The 17,125-nt window shown below is 38.6% G+C and overlaps 2 protein-coding genes across 2 annotated transcripts; both read left to right on the top strand.

The window, feature by feature from the left end:
- Nucleotides 1-1,145: 1,145 nt before the first annotated feature.
- LOC131329196 (probable trehalose-phosphate phosphatase D) lies at nucleotides 1,146-4,753 on the top strand. The gene is made up of 11 exons (XM_058362270.1): nucleotides 1,146-1,618; nucleotides 2,076-2,216; nucleotides 2,368-2,439; nucleotides 2,739-2,831; nucleotides 2,998-3,054; nucleotides 3,187-3,288; nucleotides 3,394-3,471; nucleotides 3,674-3,743; nucleotides 3,896-3,966; nucleotides 4,106-4,198; nucleotides 4,494-4,753. Exons 1-11 carry the CDS (start codon nucleotides 1,319-1,321, stop codon nucleotides 4,551-4,553), a joined length of 1,137 nt encoding a protein of 378 aa, XP_058218253.1. The 5' UTR covers nucleotides 1,146-1,318; the 3' UTR covers nucleotides 4,554-4,753.
- An 8,449-nt stretch (nucleotides 4,754-13,202) lies between these two features.
- LOC131329195 (tubulin alpha-2 chain-like) lies at nucleotides 13,203-13,731 on the top strand. Its single transcript, XM_058362269.1, has 2 exons — nucleotides 13,203-13,301; nucleotides 13,406-13,731. The coding sequence occupies exons 1-2, from the start codon at nucleotides 13,203-13,205 to the stop codon at nucleotides 13,577-13,579; spliced, it is 273 nt and encodes a 90-aa protein (XP_058218252.1). The 3' UTR covers nucleotides 13,580-13,731.
- The last annotated feature ends 3,394 nt before the right edge of the window (nucleotides 13,732-17,125 follow it).

Here is a 17,125-nt window from a genome sequence, read left to right as displayed (position 1 = left end):
GGTGTGGCTAGGCGGATGTGAATGTAACCCGCTTGATGTATAAATATAATAGTTTCAGTCTAGCGTTTCTTTTAAAGTGTCGCTTTAATCCTCAAATCGTCTTGAACCTTCCTGACTGATGGAAGTACTTACCCACTGAATGATGACTAACTCAATAGGTCAAATAGACACAAATACCAAATCCAAACAGCCGTTACATACGCTATTCATTCATTTTCTTGCTTTTTTTTATGATTAAATTTAATTCCGAAAAATAATAACACGTGCATGCATGACAGAGCAAAAAAAAAAAAAAAAAATTTTTGGAAAATCTCTCCTAAAAAATTGTTCTTGATCACTCTCCTTGTCTCCTAAGCAACTTACAATGATAAAGGACATAAATACAGTGAAATAGTATGGTCATTAGTGCAAATTTCTAAAATTCGCAAATTTAAATCCAGCACCTTATAGTAGAACTCGTCGTTCATGTATCCACTTTTGGTTATGGAAAAAAAAGAAGGAAAATGGAAACCCTCAACACTAGGGGCGAAGAATAATATGTAAAAGATGAATCAATATCTAGGAAAAATGTGTTAATATCTGTGAAAATCTATTAATATTCGTGAGATTAAATTATATCTAAATTTGTTTGACATTATTTGCATAAAGAAATGATAATATTAAAACTATTTTTGTTGGTGCTAAAATTTTAGTTCATAAAAGGTTTGTACCATGTATAGTGTACAAGACTTTTATGCGTTGAAATTTTGACATTATCACCAATGACGGAACCCGGATTTTACCCTAGCAGTGGCGAAATATATACTAAAAAAATCTAGTGGTGGCGAGACTATATAAGTTAGGCATAATTTTTTTTTTTACATGTAATAATTGCATTTTTTAAAATTCTTATCGTGGCGGTCGACGCTACTAGACTCCCTTGATCCCATCTTTGATTATCACTACCCTTTGCATATTATCGTATGCCTACTAGGCGGAGATTTTACAAGACTAAAAAAGAAAAGCAAAAACCAGTATATAAATCCAAGAAAGAGCATCGCGGCAAAAAGGGTAAAATAGCGCCGGAAGAAATTAGGGATGGTTCGTCGTTTGGTGGCATCAACTTACTTATAAATTGACTACTCTCCCCTACCCTTATGTGTCCCTCCTCCACCTCGTCTTTTCTCTCTCTCTCTCTCTCTCTCTCTCTCTCTCTGGTGTTGGCTTTCTCATAAACATAAGAGCACACATTTTCACTCCAAAAAAACACCCTCTGTTTTTCTCCCCTGTTTTCTACCTCCAATCTCTCTCTCTCTCTCTCTCTCTCTCTCTGAAAAAAATGACTAATCAGAATGTGGTGGTTTCGGATGCCAAATCGGGCATTGGCATGACCATAACCGGGCCCGCGAAGAGCTCGTCTCTGTTCACCGCGGTGGTTCCCAAGCCTCCTCCGGCTGCTGCGGCCAGGTACATAACCATTTCGAGAAAGAAGCCGTCGATGAAGCTTGAAACTGGTGTTGGTGGGGCCAGAATAATGGGTGGTAATTGGGTTGATTCAATGAGAGACTCTTCGCCAACTCGAAAACCCTCCAGTCCATTTTCTCAATCTGATCAAGACCATATCAGAAACTCTTGGATGGTACGTGTCCTTAATAGTTAATTCTCATTATTTTTTCTGAAAAATTATTCCTAACATGAAATTTGACGCGCAAAACTCCACAAGAATAATGTAACAGTGACATTGATGAGATTTCAAAACACCGTGTTATATGGTTTCCCCATCCGTCTCAAATTATAGTCTACCAAAAAAAAACAGGATAATTTTTGGGTAAGAAAGTACTTACGTGTGTAATTTTTTCTAATTCTTTGACACAAATTTTAAAAACTGATTGAGATATTTAAGTAATTCGGTGTAAAAATAATTCAAAAAAATTAAACACAAAAATCACTTTGTTTTTCGATCAAAATTTATACGATTGTGATGGTGGAGTAAAATTTTGAGGTGGAAGGAGTTTATTAAGACTGTCTATATTGCATTTTGTGTTCATGATTTTCTATGTCTAAACCTTTTGCCTTTGATTTTTGTGTGGAAGCAGAGTCGCTATCCCTCTGCTTTAGGGATGTTCGAGCAGATTATAAGAGCTTCAAATGGGAAGCAAATAGTGATGTTTCTGGATTATGACGGTACTCTCTCACCGATTGTCGAAGATCCCGATCGAGCTTTCATGACCAACGAGGTTTGTTTGATAGTTTTTCTCATTGGTTCAACTTTTTTTTGTTACTAATTGATATGCGTGTAAGTTGACCAAATACTTGAATCTTTTAACCAAAAAAAACCCTCTTACTTTCTTTGTGGAAGAATTCTAATCGATGAATTTTATAAATCAGATGAGAGAGGCTGTGAGGGACGTTGCAAAGTACTTCCCTACTGCCATTGTTACTGGGAGGTGCAGAGCCAAGGTACATTTACAATTAAACACCAGATATTTGGAACTATATGGAGTAGTATATTTATATACTCACGCATATATAATTGATTACGATCTCTTTTTTGCAACCGTATTTCATTTTATATACATAAAAAATAAACACCAATTGTTATGACAGTGTGAACAAGTGAACCAATAGAAAGGTTATAACATGATAAATTCAAATGAATAGAAAATGCAGATGGCATAATGAGAGTGTGAAAATCACTTCCTATGCATGCGTGTGTGGGTTTGTATATTATAGTTAATGTATGATTTGCAATTTTGCAGGTTTATAACTTTGTAAGGTTATCACAGCTTTACTATGCTGGTAGTCATGGCATGGACATCAGGGGACCAGCAAATGGAAGCAAGCACAGAAAAGTGAGTGTGCTTTCATATTGATTTATATATTAATTTAAACTAAGACTACTCATAGTATTTATCTTTTGTAGTACTTATTATTATATCTTGATTTTTCCTAAATTTAGAGTCCTGTATTTTGTAATGTTGTTTCATTTTATTATTAACTTTTTGGAGGTTGATTCAGGGCAATCATGCAGTTTTGTTTCAGCCTGCCAGAGAATTTTTGCCCATGATTGATGAGGTCTCTCTCTCTCTCTCTCTCTCTCTCTCTCTCTCTCTCTCTCTTAATAGTGGACCATGCACTCTAGCTATAAACACACAATATGTGTATTACAAAGCATGGATGTTGATGTTCTTGTTGTTTTTTTCCCAGGTTTATAAAGCATTGTTGGAGAAAACAAAATCCACCCCGGGGGCAATGGTGGAAAACAACAAGTTCTGTGTATCTGTACACTACCGATGTGTTGATGAAAAGGTCCACCACCAAAATAGTACTTCCTTTCTACTTTTTTGGATTGCCTTTTCTTTATTTTTTCAGTTCACCGAAAATCTGATTTTTTGAATTTTGTCTTTATTTCAGAGTTGGAGTGCATTAGCAGAGCAAGTAAAATCAGTGCTGAACGAGTACCCAAAGCTTAGGTTGACTCCAGGAAGAAAGGTGCAATATTGGTACAATATGTCATTAATTTCTTCATAATTTTAGGGCGACGGTGACAGTGCTAATTACTGTAGTAATTTGTTATTAATCATTTCATCCTAATGATTGTTCAACGAAAACATTCTAGTACTATCATTTTCAAATAATATCCATAATTATTAGGATTAAAAATTGTGATAATTACTTTATCATTTTGAAACAGGTTTTAGAAATCCGTCCAACTATCAAATGGGACAAGGGAAAGGCCCTTGAATTCTTGTTGGAGTCACTTGGTGAGTACTCTCTCTCTCTCTCTCTCTCTCTCTCTCTGCATACGTACACCTCCCTCCCTCCCTCGCTACCTCCCTCCCCTTAAACTTCAAAACCATTTTACTATGAGTACCATGGTCTTATTATTTTCCACTTGTTTTTCGTGCATTACTAGGTTACACGAATTCTAATGAAGTTTTTCCGATATATATCGGAGATGATCGTACGGATGAGGATGCATTCAAGGTACTTGTTCTTTTTTCAGTTTATTTTCCTTTGAGAAACTTGATTAATTTTGTTTTTACGCTCAGCTCCTTTTGGAAATTTGTTCCTTTCAAGAATGCATTTTTGAGTAATTAGTTTGCATAATAATTAATAACTATAGGTGTTGCGCGATAGAGGACAAGGGTTTGGGATTCTGGTGTCCAAAGTTCCAAAGGAAACTAATGCCTCCTATTCTTTGCAAGAACCTTCCGAGGCAAGTACAGTTTAACCATGCAATTCCTAATTACCGATCGACATTAATTATTCTACACTCCCATTTTTGACATCTACACTCATTTTTTTGGATTTTAGTGTTGAAAGTGTGTGTAATTTTTTTGCTAGAAAACAAAAAAAGGAGTGTAGATGTCAAAAAAGGGAGTGTAGAATTCAATTTCCTAATTATTAATTCGATTCCCCTCTTGTTTATTTGTTTGTTTCCATCTTTATATTTTTGTACAGCAGAAAGAAGATTGCTGATTTATTATTACTTTATTATTATAATCTTGTAGGTTATGGACTTTCTGCGACATTTGGTGGAATGGAAACAGTCTCTGCTATTGGCGCAGTAGTTGGTGTAGTGTAGAGGACAAATTAAAGAAACTAGCTAATTCCCCATCCCTAGTTTTTTTCCCCCCTGGGCTATTCCCAGTGAAACTCTACTCGACCCCTCAAAGATTTGGCAGCGGGGTGGGTGACTATAATGTAATTTTACTGTTCAGATTACAATTGATGGATGGAAAAAATAAAAAATATCGTACTAGTGTCAGGGAAAAATTGACTAATTAAGGAGTATTCTTTACAAAGGCTTTCTCTGCATCTGCATCTGTGTATTACTACTATTAAGGCTTTGGAGCAAAATAGAGCGTACCAGAGAAGAAACTACATATGTTTACCATGCTATTATTAAGGCTATGAAGCAAAATAGAGCGTACCAGAGAAGAAACTACATATGTTTACCATGCTATAGGTCTGAAACTTATGTCGATAATTTTTATTTTTATTTTGTAACTTTTTTGTTTAATTTTTCGTCGTAATTTTTAGGGTTAATCGTTTGTCTTGACAAGATGAATTGAAAAGTATAAAAATATGAACCGATGTTGAAAAAATTCAAATAAGACGGCACTTTGAACAAATAAGACAGCTGTTTGATACTTATTTCGTCTTTAGTGAACTTTTTTTTGCTTAACGTTAGTATTTTTTACTTTTTAGACACCTTTCGTCGAGGTGAGAATGATTAATCCAAAAAAGATGAACAAAACACACAAAACGACAAAAGAAAAATCAGTATTGCTAAAAAGTTACGAATTGTACAAAAGATCATAATCAAAACCAAAGCATATTTTTTTTCTCAGTCCAAAAGCAACGAAAGTAAATGATGTCTCAGCAACAAAAACACAAGGTAGAAAACCCCAAAACTCAATTTTAATAATGTTTCAAATGGACAGGTACTGGCCCCTTGGTCACAGCACGCACGCACCCTGTTTCCCCTGAAACCATGAAGCTAGTTGGACCTAAAATATACTAGTAGTACTGTATTTGATGAATAACCAAACTTTCTTAAACAAATTACTACTCCTACAAGTTAACTTACCAATACCATGAGAAATTATATATCGATTAGTTTTAAGAGCTTCCATCTAACAAATAGTATTTCCTAACTTATAAAGATATAGGCAAGACTCCCATCCGAGAGAAGTATACCGTACATAAGAATTTCATCTCGTCGAGCTCTAGCCCAAGTCCTTCATTTTCATTGGATCCTGTTTGGATAAATTTCGAGCCAGTCCCAAAACTATCCAACTCACATAAGACTGGATGAGACACTATGTCGGCCAGAAAAGGATTTGATCACATACTGCGCGTATCGACAGGTACGCTCCGCGTTTGAGTAAATTTGGTATCTTAGAACTACAAATTTTTTTTTTTACTCAAATACCGGCTGTTTCCGGCTAATACCAACCCATGCCTAGGGCTGCAAACGACCTGAGCATTCTAGTGTTTGAGCTCGACTTGTTTGCTGAGCGAGCCGGAAACTCAAGCTCGAGCCAAGCCTAGTTTATTTACTAGATGAGCCGAGCCTGTATAAATGTGGGCACGCGCCCCGGAAATTCTCGTTTACAAAAATTGGGCGCGGCCCTTTTTCGGAAAGCGCGGCGAAACGCTTCGATTCAGAGTCGCCACTCGGGTTTTAGCGGTGAAAGCACCCAAGGAACCGAACTCGAGAACGTTTGCCACGTTTGTTTTGATTTTGAAAAAGGCTTGTAGATTGGACCGTTGTCACCTTCGATATCTGAGGTTCGGGAGCCAGGTTACGAGAGGGGAAGGGTTTTATGGCACCTCTTTCGCCCAATCCGGAGATCGGTCTCTACTCGGACATTGCACAAAACGTTTTGCATTTTTCTCTCTTTTGATCATTTTTAGCCAGTCAGGGCGGGGGAGCAGTTAACGGGAATTAAAACTGTAACAACTTGCAGTTATGTTACAAAATGCTTTATGGATGATTTGCTTGCAATGATAAATATAGATTGAGAACAAGCACTGAGCAACCCGAATAGATTGGAGTACGCTGCCCCGGAGGGTCGTGAACAGGCTCCGTATCAGCGTGCACTGATCGAACCAGTGCACGCAGGTAGGACCTGCGCACGCCACGACTAGACTGGCGTACTCTACTCATTAGGTTTCACAGTCCTTGTTTGAAATCCTCTGGGCTCTGGAAAAGGACCAGCGCACACCCAGGACAAACCAAACAGTTTAATAGAGCAGAGTACATATATTTACAGACAGGTGAAATGGCTTGAAGCCATAAAAATAGACAGGAAACCCCCTAAACAGAGTGGGGACATAAAAGAGGCCAAGATTAAGCTAAGATGCAAGGGCCAGCCACTGAATCCTAAGATCAACTGCCGTACGCCAGTCATGGAATGCCGTACGCACGTTTGACCCTAATCCAGTGCTTGGCTTTGCATCATCTGGGCTCTGGAACATGACCAGAAGGATCCCATAGGCCTTTTGAGCAGATAAAAGATAAGCAAAAACAACAACATCTAAGCGACTCCGAATATACAGAAAGCAGTAAACTGACTATTAGCATGCAAGGGTGATTGACAGGAAGGTAAGATAACAGAAATGACGATCCATGATCCCCACGCCAGTAGTGCTCGCACTGCCATAACTGGCGTACGGCACAGGGGTACTGGCGCGCGCCACGTCTCGTCTCATACGATTGTTGTATTTTACCAAGTTAAGGCCAGGACTAGTATCACTTACCAGCCTGGACCTTACTGGTCCCCCTCAGGAGTTGGAAACAGAAAGGAACATAAAGGTGGTATACCTCTTTGTGTTGAGGTTTGAAGGTGGTATTGAGCTTAAGGCTTGGAGATGGAGGCTTAGATGGTGACTGTATATCAGTAGGGTGTATGGAAGTAGGTTGCTTTCCTTTCTCTTTCAATGGGGGAAGAGAGATAAGGAGCAAGAAGAGAGGAGAAGAAGGCTTTTTTTTTTCTTCTTAATGTATCTAACCCCTTGCAAATGAATGCAAGGGAGGTATTTATAGAGGATAGAGAGACTGAGATCAGTTTGATCTAGGGCATGTTTGGCTGGCTTGGGTCAAAAAGGGAGCCTCCCATGCATTAAATGCATGGGACTTGCCTTGATGGGGGGTGTAGGAGAGAGAGGGAACGCCTCTGCTAAGAGTAATCATCAGAGATACTGTGGCCGACGTCAGGGTGGCCACCAAAGTTTCGTCCATGTGGCTGAATAAAGTTGATTTGACTGGAATTGACTGGCGTGCGCTACATATGTACTGGCGTGCGCCAGTAAAAGCTGAGTCAACGGTCGATGACCGACACGTGGCAGATGACTGGCGTACGTCATCAAGATGCTGGCGTAAGCCAGTTGGGTTTTGCTGGGGCTTTTTGGCTCTGGTTTGAAGGGTTTGAAAGGGGTTTGGGACGCTCAAAGCTCAAACACACCATCATCCTCAGACTGTTTTCGACTATAATCATCATTGGGGAAATAATAGATCGACAAGTAATGTTATCTGGACAGTCCAGAATGGAGTGTCTACAATAAATAAGCTGAGCTTTTTCAGCTTCAGCTAAGCTTTAGAGTGTTAAGCTCTGCTCATATACCACATGAGTCTAAGACTCGAGCTTGGCTCGATTATTAAACGAGTAGACCCATGCCTCGCCTTAATGAGCCTCGCCTCAAACTGCTAGGGAGCATCTTGGTTCGCTTGCGGCCCTACCCATGCATACCTACAGATACCTATAGGTACCAAACAATTTTTCAAACGTATGTTTCTTTTAGATAAATGTATACATTATGCTAATTTTTCGATGCGAGAGAAAATAACTCTTAATAATGATAAATTCGAAAAGGTATTCAGTATCTCACAGAGAACAGTATGTACCGTACATGTAGAAAAATCCATACTTTAGTCTGTACGATATTCAAAATCTTGAAAAACCTCCTATCATTTCCAAACATTGTTATGGTGCACCGTCTTGGAAACACAAACCTATTCAAACATGTGCTCAAACAGGAATAAGTTATTCAACTTTAGGCATTCCAACACAATATATATGAATTCTTGAACTTAGTGTCTCAGTCTTACTTCCTCTTGAGAACTCAATTATCGAAAGCATCTTAATAGTTGTAAAGATACCTGGGAGAGTCAAAAACAGCAAGATTCACAGGATTCAAGCAATAATTAAATATATCTTGCCTGTGTTAAGGTATAACAAAAGTTTTAAGGTTTCTTATTGATCAAATTAAGATAACAAGAAAATGTTGGAAGTTCAAACCTATCACCTTACTCGATTGAATGCGGGATTAGATTTGGAGGTATTATGTAAGAAGGGGAGATTGGATAGTAGGAGTATTATGTAAGAAAGGTGGACTCACGTTGATGTGACAGGGGATTAAATAATATTTGGTTTGGATGATGGATAAAATGGAGGGATAAAATTGTTTTGTAGTTGAAATGGAAGAAAGGGGGGTATTAGGAGGGGGGATTTCACAATGCCAGCTCAAACCTTAGCCATATGTAAACTCCCCTCAGGGGGTATTAGGCGGGGTTATGGAGGAGGGGGTATTATCAAATCCCCCGGTTTTTGTCTTCTCAAACCACGCCATATATAGAACCGGCCCCACAGATTAGAAGGGGGGATTGGACAATACCCTTTCATAGTGTGGCATCCAAACGAGCCCTTAGTACTAAAACTCTTAGTTAATATATGCAACTTGATGCTACACTTCTTATTAGAAAAAATTCAATGCAGCATTTCCTTAGATTAATTGGTCATTGAGAGTAATGCCAGAATCAATAATAATAGATTACGGAACTCTTCCTCGATCTCCATGAAGGTTTTCTGATGATCTCCTCTTGTGAGATGGTTTGGTTACGTGGTGGTGGTGAGACGATTGTCTCCATGATGATGGCTGAAAACAAAAGAGTTTTTGATGAGTTCAACATCGAGTTTTTTTTTTTTTTTTCTTCTCATTTTAAGATTTCTAATGAGGAAGTTTTCTTTTCTTTTTTGATCTATTTTTTTCATTATTATAAATAAAAATAATAGTGTATAATAGATGGGTTCAGACTTTCAGTTCGTTTCCAACTGAATAACTTGTTCATAATAAAAGTGCTTCATCTTTATATATCTTGCTAAAATATGAGATAGCCATTGTTGCCAATCAAAGATCCATACTGTACTGTATCACCTTGAATGGTCAAATCATAACCTTTTATTTATCCTTTTCATGCAACTTATGGAAATTGACATTGAGGTCACATGCTCACATTATCATGTTTCGGTCTCATTTATTCAAACATTATCCACATTAATTATTGATCATGATCACTCACACACGAGAGAGAGAGAGAGAGAGAGAGAGAGAGAGAGAGAGAGAGAGAGAGAGAGAGAGAGAGAGAGTAGGGGGTGTCTTGTATATATAAAATCCAAGAGCCTTTGCTTCTAATTAAGTAGTGTGAACAATCTCAGTAATACGTGGAGAACTAAACACTTAGCCCAACGGGGTTGGCTTGTTGACGAAGGCATTGAGACTTTAGGGTTTGCTCCCTTCAAAGATCTCAAATTTGAAATTCCTCGGGTGCTAAACTTCTTTGGGGTTAATTTATACGGAGCTTTACTACGACTTTAATTTGGCTCCCTACAAGGGGACGATGGGATTGAGCCCCTAGGATTTGTTGAGGTGCACTCCAGACATCTGAGTTAGAAAAAAAATACAGAACACATAACCCTTCTAAAAGAGTAGCTGACCTACTAAAAGCTTAGGTTAAAAGGGTGGAAACCAGGTGATTGCTTGTGAAAAGAAGAGAAGACTCCATTATTGGGTACTTGGAGAAGCCAACCTAAAAAAAGATGAAATGAACATCTCAAAGTCAGTTATTAAATGGATTCAGTTTCTATCAAGTAAACTAGCCATTGAGAGCAATATGTATAGATCAATAATTTCATGATATATTTTGAGTGGCGGCTCCAATAATTTGTAACTGGGTGTTCAAAAATTACCTTAGTTACGCTACCTCCCTTAACCGACAATAAACTTGTTTCCAAGGGAATGACTTACTTCTTGATCGAAATGCTTCAGTTTATATCTTGTACGTAAAGGATGAGGTATTTAAAATATTTATGAAGCATTCCCTTCATCACAAACTAAAGTATTTGATGCACTGGTGCTTCATTGTTTGTTTGTTTTTTTTTCTCAGTAAAAGAAAGATTTTATTAATCATTGAGACAAAGTTACAAAGACTAAATATAGCCAAAGATAGGTGGCTTCACAACGAGGAAAGACCGGAAACCATAGTTAGTTCCAGCCCTCAACATTCATAAGTCTCTAAGGACCCGAGGACAGGAGAGGGGGAAACCAACCAAAAGTTGGATATATCCAAAAGGGCCACAAAAAACCCAAAACCTGAAAAACAAGATAATGGATAATGTTGCCAATCAATAAACAGAAATTGGTGGACTTATTTGAAAAATAAATATGCTCCGCATTGTACTGTATCCACATTGACTGGTCATAAATTGTTATGCCTAGGTCAAGCAACAGAAAGAATAAATGCACAGCCAATGTGTACAGATTACGGTGTGAGGCCTACTTCAATTTTCACATAAATGATTCGAGTCATTTATTAAATGTGAACATTTTTTTAATAGTCCATGCAAAAAATCAGCTCAATCCGATAGCTATAGGTGCTCAATCCAATCATTTAACTTTTCAGGATATTGAAATCTGAATAAAAAATTAGATAATCGGATCGAGCACCTATATGTATCGGATTGAGTTAATTTTTAGTGTGGGCCCTCAAAATTATGTTTTACATTTAATGAACGAGTTGGGTCGTTCGTGTAGAACCCAAAGTGAACCCCACAACGTGATCTATGCACATTTGCTGTGCAAATTATAGTTGGGTTGTTCAAGCAATAACGAGCAAGAGCTTATGAAAATTGAGTCGAATGCTCTAATAAGTAGTATATTCCAGAGTCATCTTATCCGTCCCCAACCACACTAATTATTGACCTTCATCCTTGTGTCCGAAGAAAAAGGAACTAAGCCACAGACAAAATATCATGAGAGAGAGAGAGAGAGAGAGAGAGAGAGAGAGAGAGAGAGAGAGAGAGAGAGAGAGAGAGAGAGAGAGAGAGAGAGAGAGAGGTCTTATAAAGGTAATTAGATAAGGACATGAACATGTGACAATCATATGACCTTATTGGATACTTTAAGCAGCTATGATCGAGCACTTGCTTCTACTTGATAGTATGAGTAAAGAAATTATTTGATGGATACAATTTCTAACACTTAGCTCTTAGCTAGAAAAGAATATCATACTACCTGTTTTAGTACCTTAGGACATTTCACCTAAATGGCTAGGAAACAAGGGCAATTAATTAGCTTAGAAACTGGCTAGAAGGGAAGAAGACTACATTATTGGGCACTTAGATCCGTGAGAAGCCCGCGTTAAAAGATGAAAAAGGAATATCTGCGAACTCAGTTTTTTAATTGGATTTGGTTTCTAAATTAATGGGGTTTAATTTTCTTAGGATTAGGATTAGGTGGTGAGAGGGAAACCCACTTCAAGGCGCGCATAGGAAATCTCTAATGGGTTGAGGGAGAGCTGGATTCCACTTAAAAAAAAGTACACTTGATGTGAAAAATGAATATATACACACACACTACTGTATCAAATGGGGGCTCCAATATTTTTTTTTTGTTTTGTTTTACAGCCATGAAAAAAAGCTGCTACTCTTTTGGACGTGTAAAGAAAGCTTCCACTAGATTTAAACCATCATTAGTGTCTGTAAACTATACAAACTAATTCCATTATTGGTTGAGAACATGGCATGCCACTAAAATCACACTTAAAGCTTTTGTTTAAACCAAATTTATAATAATAATCCCATTGATTTAGATCTCCAATAAAGTAATTTGTTTCAAAGGCAGTCTACAAGTAGTATTTCAAGTCGAATCGTTCTGAATCCCAACAAACCATATCCGAATAAAAGATATTGTATTTAATATAGCAGTATCAACTATTCATTGTTTTGATAACTCAAAATGTCGGGCCATCTTATGTAACCTATGTGGGACTTATTCCACCGTTAACTAGCTTGGCCAATCACATTTCGACCTTATACAACTAGGAGGAAGCAAACTCCTAAGTTTCAGGCAAACTCTGTGGATCTAGAACTAGAGATTCATATGGTTAAACTTGCATAATGGCGTGAAACACCAAGAACAGTTTTATATATAAATAATTTGTCTAGGGTTCATTATAGCATGTTTGTAACCTCTTTAATCCACTTCTAAAGTTCATAACCTCTCTAGTCCACTAATTAGGTTTGATAAGGTCTTTAGTCCACTGTTTTAAAAAAGAAATTAAACCAAGTCTAAAATACCCTCTTGTATAAACTGTTTTACAGATAGAAACCCTAGACCAAACACAAATCTGGAGCAGAGCCTCTCTTTCTCTCTCAGCAATACCGTCTAGCGAAAATGGAGCAGAGCCTCTCTCTCTCTCTCTCTCTCTCTCTCTCTCTCTCTCTCTCTCTCTCTCTCTTCGGCAATACCGTCCAGCGAAAATGGAGCAGAGCCTCTCTCTCTCTCTCTCTCTCTCTGCAATATCGTCCAGCGAAAATGGAGCAGAGCCTCTCTCTCTCTCTCTCTCTCTCTCTCAGCAATACCGTCCAGCGAAAATGAGAGAGTGCATTTCGATTTTGATCCACATCGGACAGGTTGGGATCCAGGTCGGAAAACCCTGCTGGGAGCTCTACTTCCTCGAACACAACATTCAGGTAAAAAAAAAACTCAACTTCGTCGAACTTTCCGTTGTCTTTGACGCCATTATGTTTCGATTTTACCGATTTGTGTTTTTTTGTTTTTGGTTGTTTTTTCGTAGTCTGATGGGAAAATGCTGAGTGACAAGACGGCGGGCGGCGGCGGCGACGTGTTCAACACCTTCTTCAGCAAGACCGACACCGGGAAGCACGTACCTCGCGCCATCTTCGTGGATCTGGAGCCCACCGTCATCAACAAGGTCAGGACCGGCGCCTACCGCTATCTGTTCCTGTAACATCCGTTAATTTTGGATTTAGTAATTTATTGGGAAAAAGATGAAAAAGATAGTAGATGAGTCGGCAAATTATGCATGGTACTCGTATAGGTGGCAATATGTGAGTTCATGAAGAGAGGTTGGTGTATCCATAGGTCATGTGCTCGAGTCCTCCGTCGAAAAGTGTGGCGGAGCGAGCGAAGACGTCCATATTTCTACTATTATATGTATTTTTTTTCTCCTGTAGATATATGGCATAAAACATGTAACGCACCGAGTTTTTTAATAAATACATAAAGAACCTTCAACTTTGATGTTGGTGATCACTTGCAGTCTAGGGAAGAGGCTAGCAAAGCAGAATATATAATGCAAATTCCCAGTAGCAACATATACTCAAACCAATCGTAGCATGCCTAATTTTAATTTATGATGCAAACACCAAGAACACGTACGGCTAATTTTAGAGGCAATTTAGGTTTTTTTTTTCCCTTGTAGAGATGAGGACCGCCTTGACCTTCTTTACGACCACACTAGCCAGTGGGAGTCTGAGAGAAGGCTCACTTTCATAAAAAATAAAATGTTTTTGACAGAAACATTCATCTAAACGATGTCGCAAAAAGAAGGGTCGACTTTGTTGCTATGCATGCGGGCAATGAATTTACCAATACTATGCAGCCAACAGCCACAAATGGGTTTGAAAGGTGGTAAACAAAAGGGTAGTATTAGATATATCAGTTTGTCTGCTATGAGGGGATCCTCATTTTAATTAAAATGCAGACCTCTTCATTTCTCCTATTTTCCGATCGAATTTCGATAATCTGAACCGCTCAATGTAATCGAACATGATTTTAAGGGTACCCGCGTGAAATCGGCAAAAAAAAAAAGACCGGAAAGGACTTGATTTGAGCAATTTTTATTTGAACCGTTCAATAAAAAATTGTTCGGAACTATTCGGATGAAGCCTTTTCCGGTCATTGTTTATGCCAATTTCACTCGGGTACCCTTAAAATCATATTTTGAACATATTGAGCGGCTCGAATCATCGAAATTCGATCGAGAAAGGAGAGTCCGTATTTTAACTAAAATGAAAACTCCTCATGGAAGATGGAATGTTAGATATATATTCGAACAAGGATGAGGGTCTTATTTGATTCTGGCGATGTGCATGACATCACTCACATCGCAGCGTATTCAACTATTCATAGTTTTTTTTTTCGGCAAAAGAAAATTTTATTAATTTCCGCAAGATTACAAAGATTAAAAAGATAAGGGCAAATAAAAATGAAAATTACTTAAATTCCAAGACTACATTGTACCCAAGTAGTGTTGGTCCCAGACCAACAAACTCCAAACACCCAAAGAACAAAAAAAACAAAACCCAAGCCCAAACCACCACCCCACTAGAAAAAACAACTGAACCACTAACAGAACTCGAGGAACCCATGCTTCGCTGCCTCCAAAAACCAAACTGCCTTGATCCAAGCTCCCAAACAACTCCAGCAGACCCCATCAACCAACAACAAAATTGATCTGAGCCCTCACCACCACCATCGACCTCCAGCCCAACTCCTTTGCAGCAGGAACAAACAACAAACAACAACTCCAAAGCACACAAACAACAGCCTCAAAACATCCGCACCCAGCCACCTAGAGAACGGCAAAGCAAACCCAACAAGAGACACCAAACTGCGCGCGATACAACCCTGCCAAAGCTACAACCAACAGCAGAAAAACGCTAAAGAAACAACAACAAACACCTAAACAGAAAAGACAAATGAAATTAGAACTCCATGGAGAGGGAGTCACCTTCCTCCAAATCATCAAAATTGCCAAGCTCCTTATCTGAAATTTCACCCTCCTCCAATTCAATATATTTCACGATATTGAAGTTCTCTCTCCCCCCCGCCCGCCCCACCCCGCCCCGTGATATTTAACTCCCAACAAAGCACCAGTCTCCTTATACTTACGAGATTTCATAACGAACAAGGAATTTCTATTGCGAATGTCACTGGAAGAAAGAGAAGATAAAGAAACCACCTTATTGTTCTTCTTCCCCTTGGCCGCCTGCTTGACGGATTCCTAATCCTAAATTAATGGGTTGCCTCAAGCGTAGGGTGGAGATCGACGTAGCACAATATCCGGTAAATCTGGAGTCGAATCCACAGAGACAGTGATGTGTGCTGACTAAAAAACTCGGGTTGTTACTGATTAAACTGACTCTTAGGTAGCCACCCCTTGTCAATTTTGATTGAGATTAACTAAAACCTAAGAAATTGATTGTTCTTTTCAAATAATTTAAAGGAGGTACGGTCGTAGGGTGTATAGCACTAGCAACCATTTCGGATTATCCTGCTCCATTCAGTATTCTTAAAAACATTCAACTCTAGATTGGAAAAGATACCCTGCAAGATGCTAACCCTTATGGTCGCCGTTTACCCATGCGCAGCGGAGAATGAGTTTTGGACCCTCATTCTCCCATTCATATGGGCTCCGACAATGCCCAGGTTCGTCTACGGGAAATATTTGACCAATCTAAAATTATGTTTTTCATTATTTGAAAATAGGAGCAGTGCTCGAACCGGCCACGGTGTGCTAATCACCCCGTGCCCCTACCTATATGACTACTCACTCATTATCAAACAAGAAACAAAAGAAACCCTAGTTTGAAACACGCTTTTATTATGCAAGATGGAAAATAAACAAAAAATATCAACTAATCAAATACTAGTGAGTAACTTTTACTAAGCACAGAAATTAAAACAAGTTATCGAAGTGCAAGTAATTGAACAAGACTTCAAATAAAATTTGAAAGGAATAGAGCTCTCCAAAACAACGCAATTAGAAAAACTACTGCTTTGAAATCGGAATTAGTGCTCGCCGTTCCAGCGCAGCCTTTGTCTTCTATTTTGCGTGATCGCCCTCTTGTTTCGCGCGCAAGAATTCCTCCCTTTTCTTAATGCTGACCGAAATCCCTTCTTAAAAAGGGACAACTTTATAATGACCGAAAACCCTTTTAAAGAGGGTCAGAATTCTATTCTTAATGTTGGACCACTAAAGCTAATCAAATCCTCACTTGGCACCTTCATATTTCGGCAAACTTAAATTCAAGGTCGATGTCGCACTTTATATGATGAACGGCTGGAAAATTCATCATATTTTTCTCAATTTAGCTTCGTGTTTATCAACCGCTCTGCGAGTCCTGAAACGAAGAAAAAGAGTATCAAACTCCAAATTATATGATAATTAGACATAACAAGAGTAAATTAGGGGGTGCTAATGTAAACATTTGGGCACCTATCACACCTCCACAACTTACACTTTGCTATTCCCTAGCAAACAAAAATAAATACAACTAATAAAAATAAATTAAAGTTGATAGTGCCTTTAAACCCCCAGGCGGCTCTTGTAGAATGAGTGAAGTCTCGTGAGGATTTTTGTGACACCCCACTTTCCGGTAGCCGGCGGTACTGCAGGATGGCAGGCTCCGTCCGGACGGAAGGGGGCAAGTCATGGTTTATAAGGAAAGATCCCTCCTACTTGTACAAGGCCTTTTAAAGCCGCGAGGGC

Source organism: Rhododendron vialii, chromosome 6a (assembly GCF_030253575.1).
Source record: "Rhododendron vialii isolate Sample 1 chromosome 6a, ASM3025357v1".
In the NCBI taxonomy this organism is placed as follows: Eukaryota; Viridiplantae; Streptophyta; class Magnoliopsida; order Ericales; family Ericaceae; genus Rhododendron; species Rhododendron vialii.
The sequence above is the reverse complement of the archived record's forward strand: the minus strand, read 5'-3'. Positions and strand labels throughout refer to the sequence as shown.

Excerpts from the sequence above, each read along its gene's own strand:
- LOC131329196 (XM_058362270.1), top strand. The coding sequence starts at position 1,319 with ATGACTAATCAGAATGTGGTGGTTTCGGATGCCAAATCGGGCATTGGC. Across the intron at positions 2,832-2,997 it reads ATGGAAGCAAGCACAGAAAA|GGCAATCATGCAGTTTTGTT; the intron begins GTGAGTGTGCTT and ends AGGTTGATTCAG. Across the intron at positions 3,055-3,186 it reads TTTTGCCCATGATTGATGAG|GTTTATAAAGCATTGTTGGA; the intron begins GTCTCTCTCTCT and ends TTTTTTTCCCAG.
- LOC131329195 (XM_058362269.1), top strand. The coding sequence starts at position 13,203 with ATGAGAGAGTGCATTTCGATTTTGATCCACATCGGACAGGTTGGGATC. Across the intron at positions 13,302-13,405 it reads TCCTCGAACACAACATTCAG|TCTGATGGGAAAATGCTGAG; the intron begins GTAAAAAAAAAA and ends GTTTTTTCGTAG.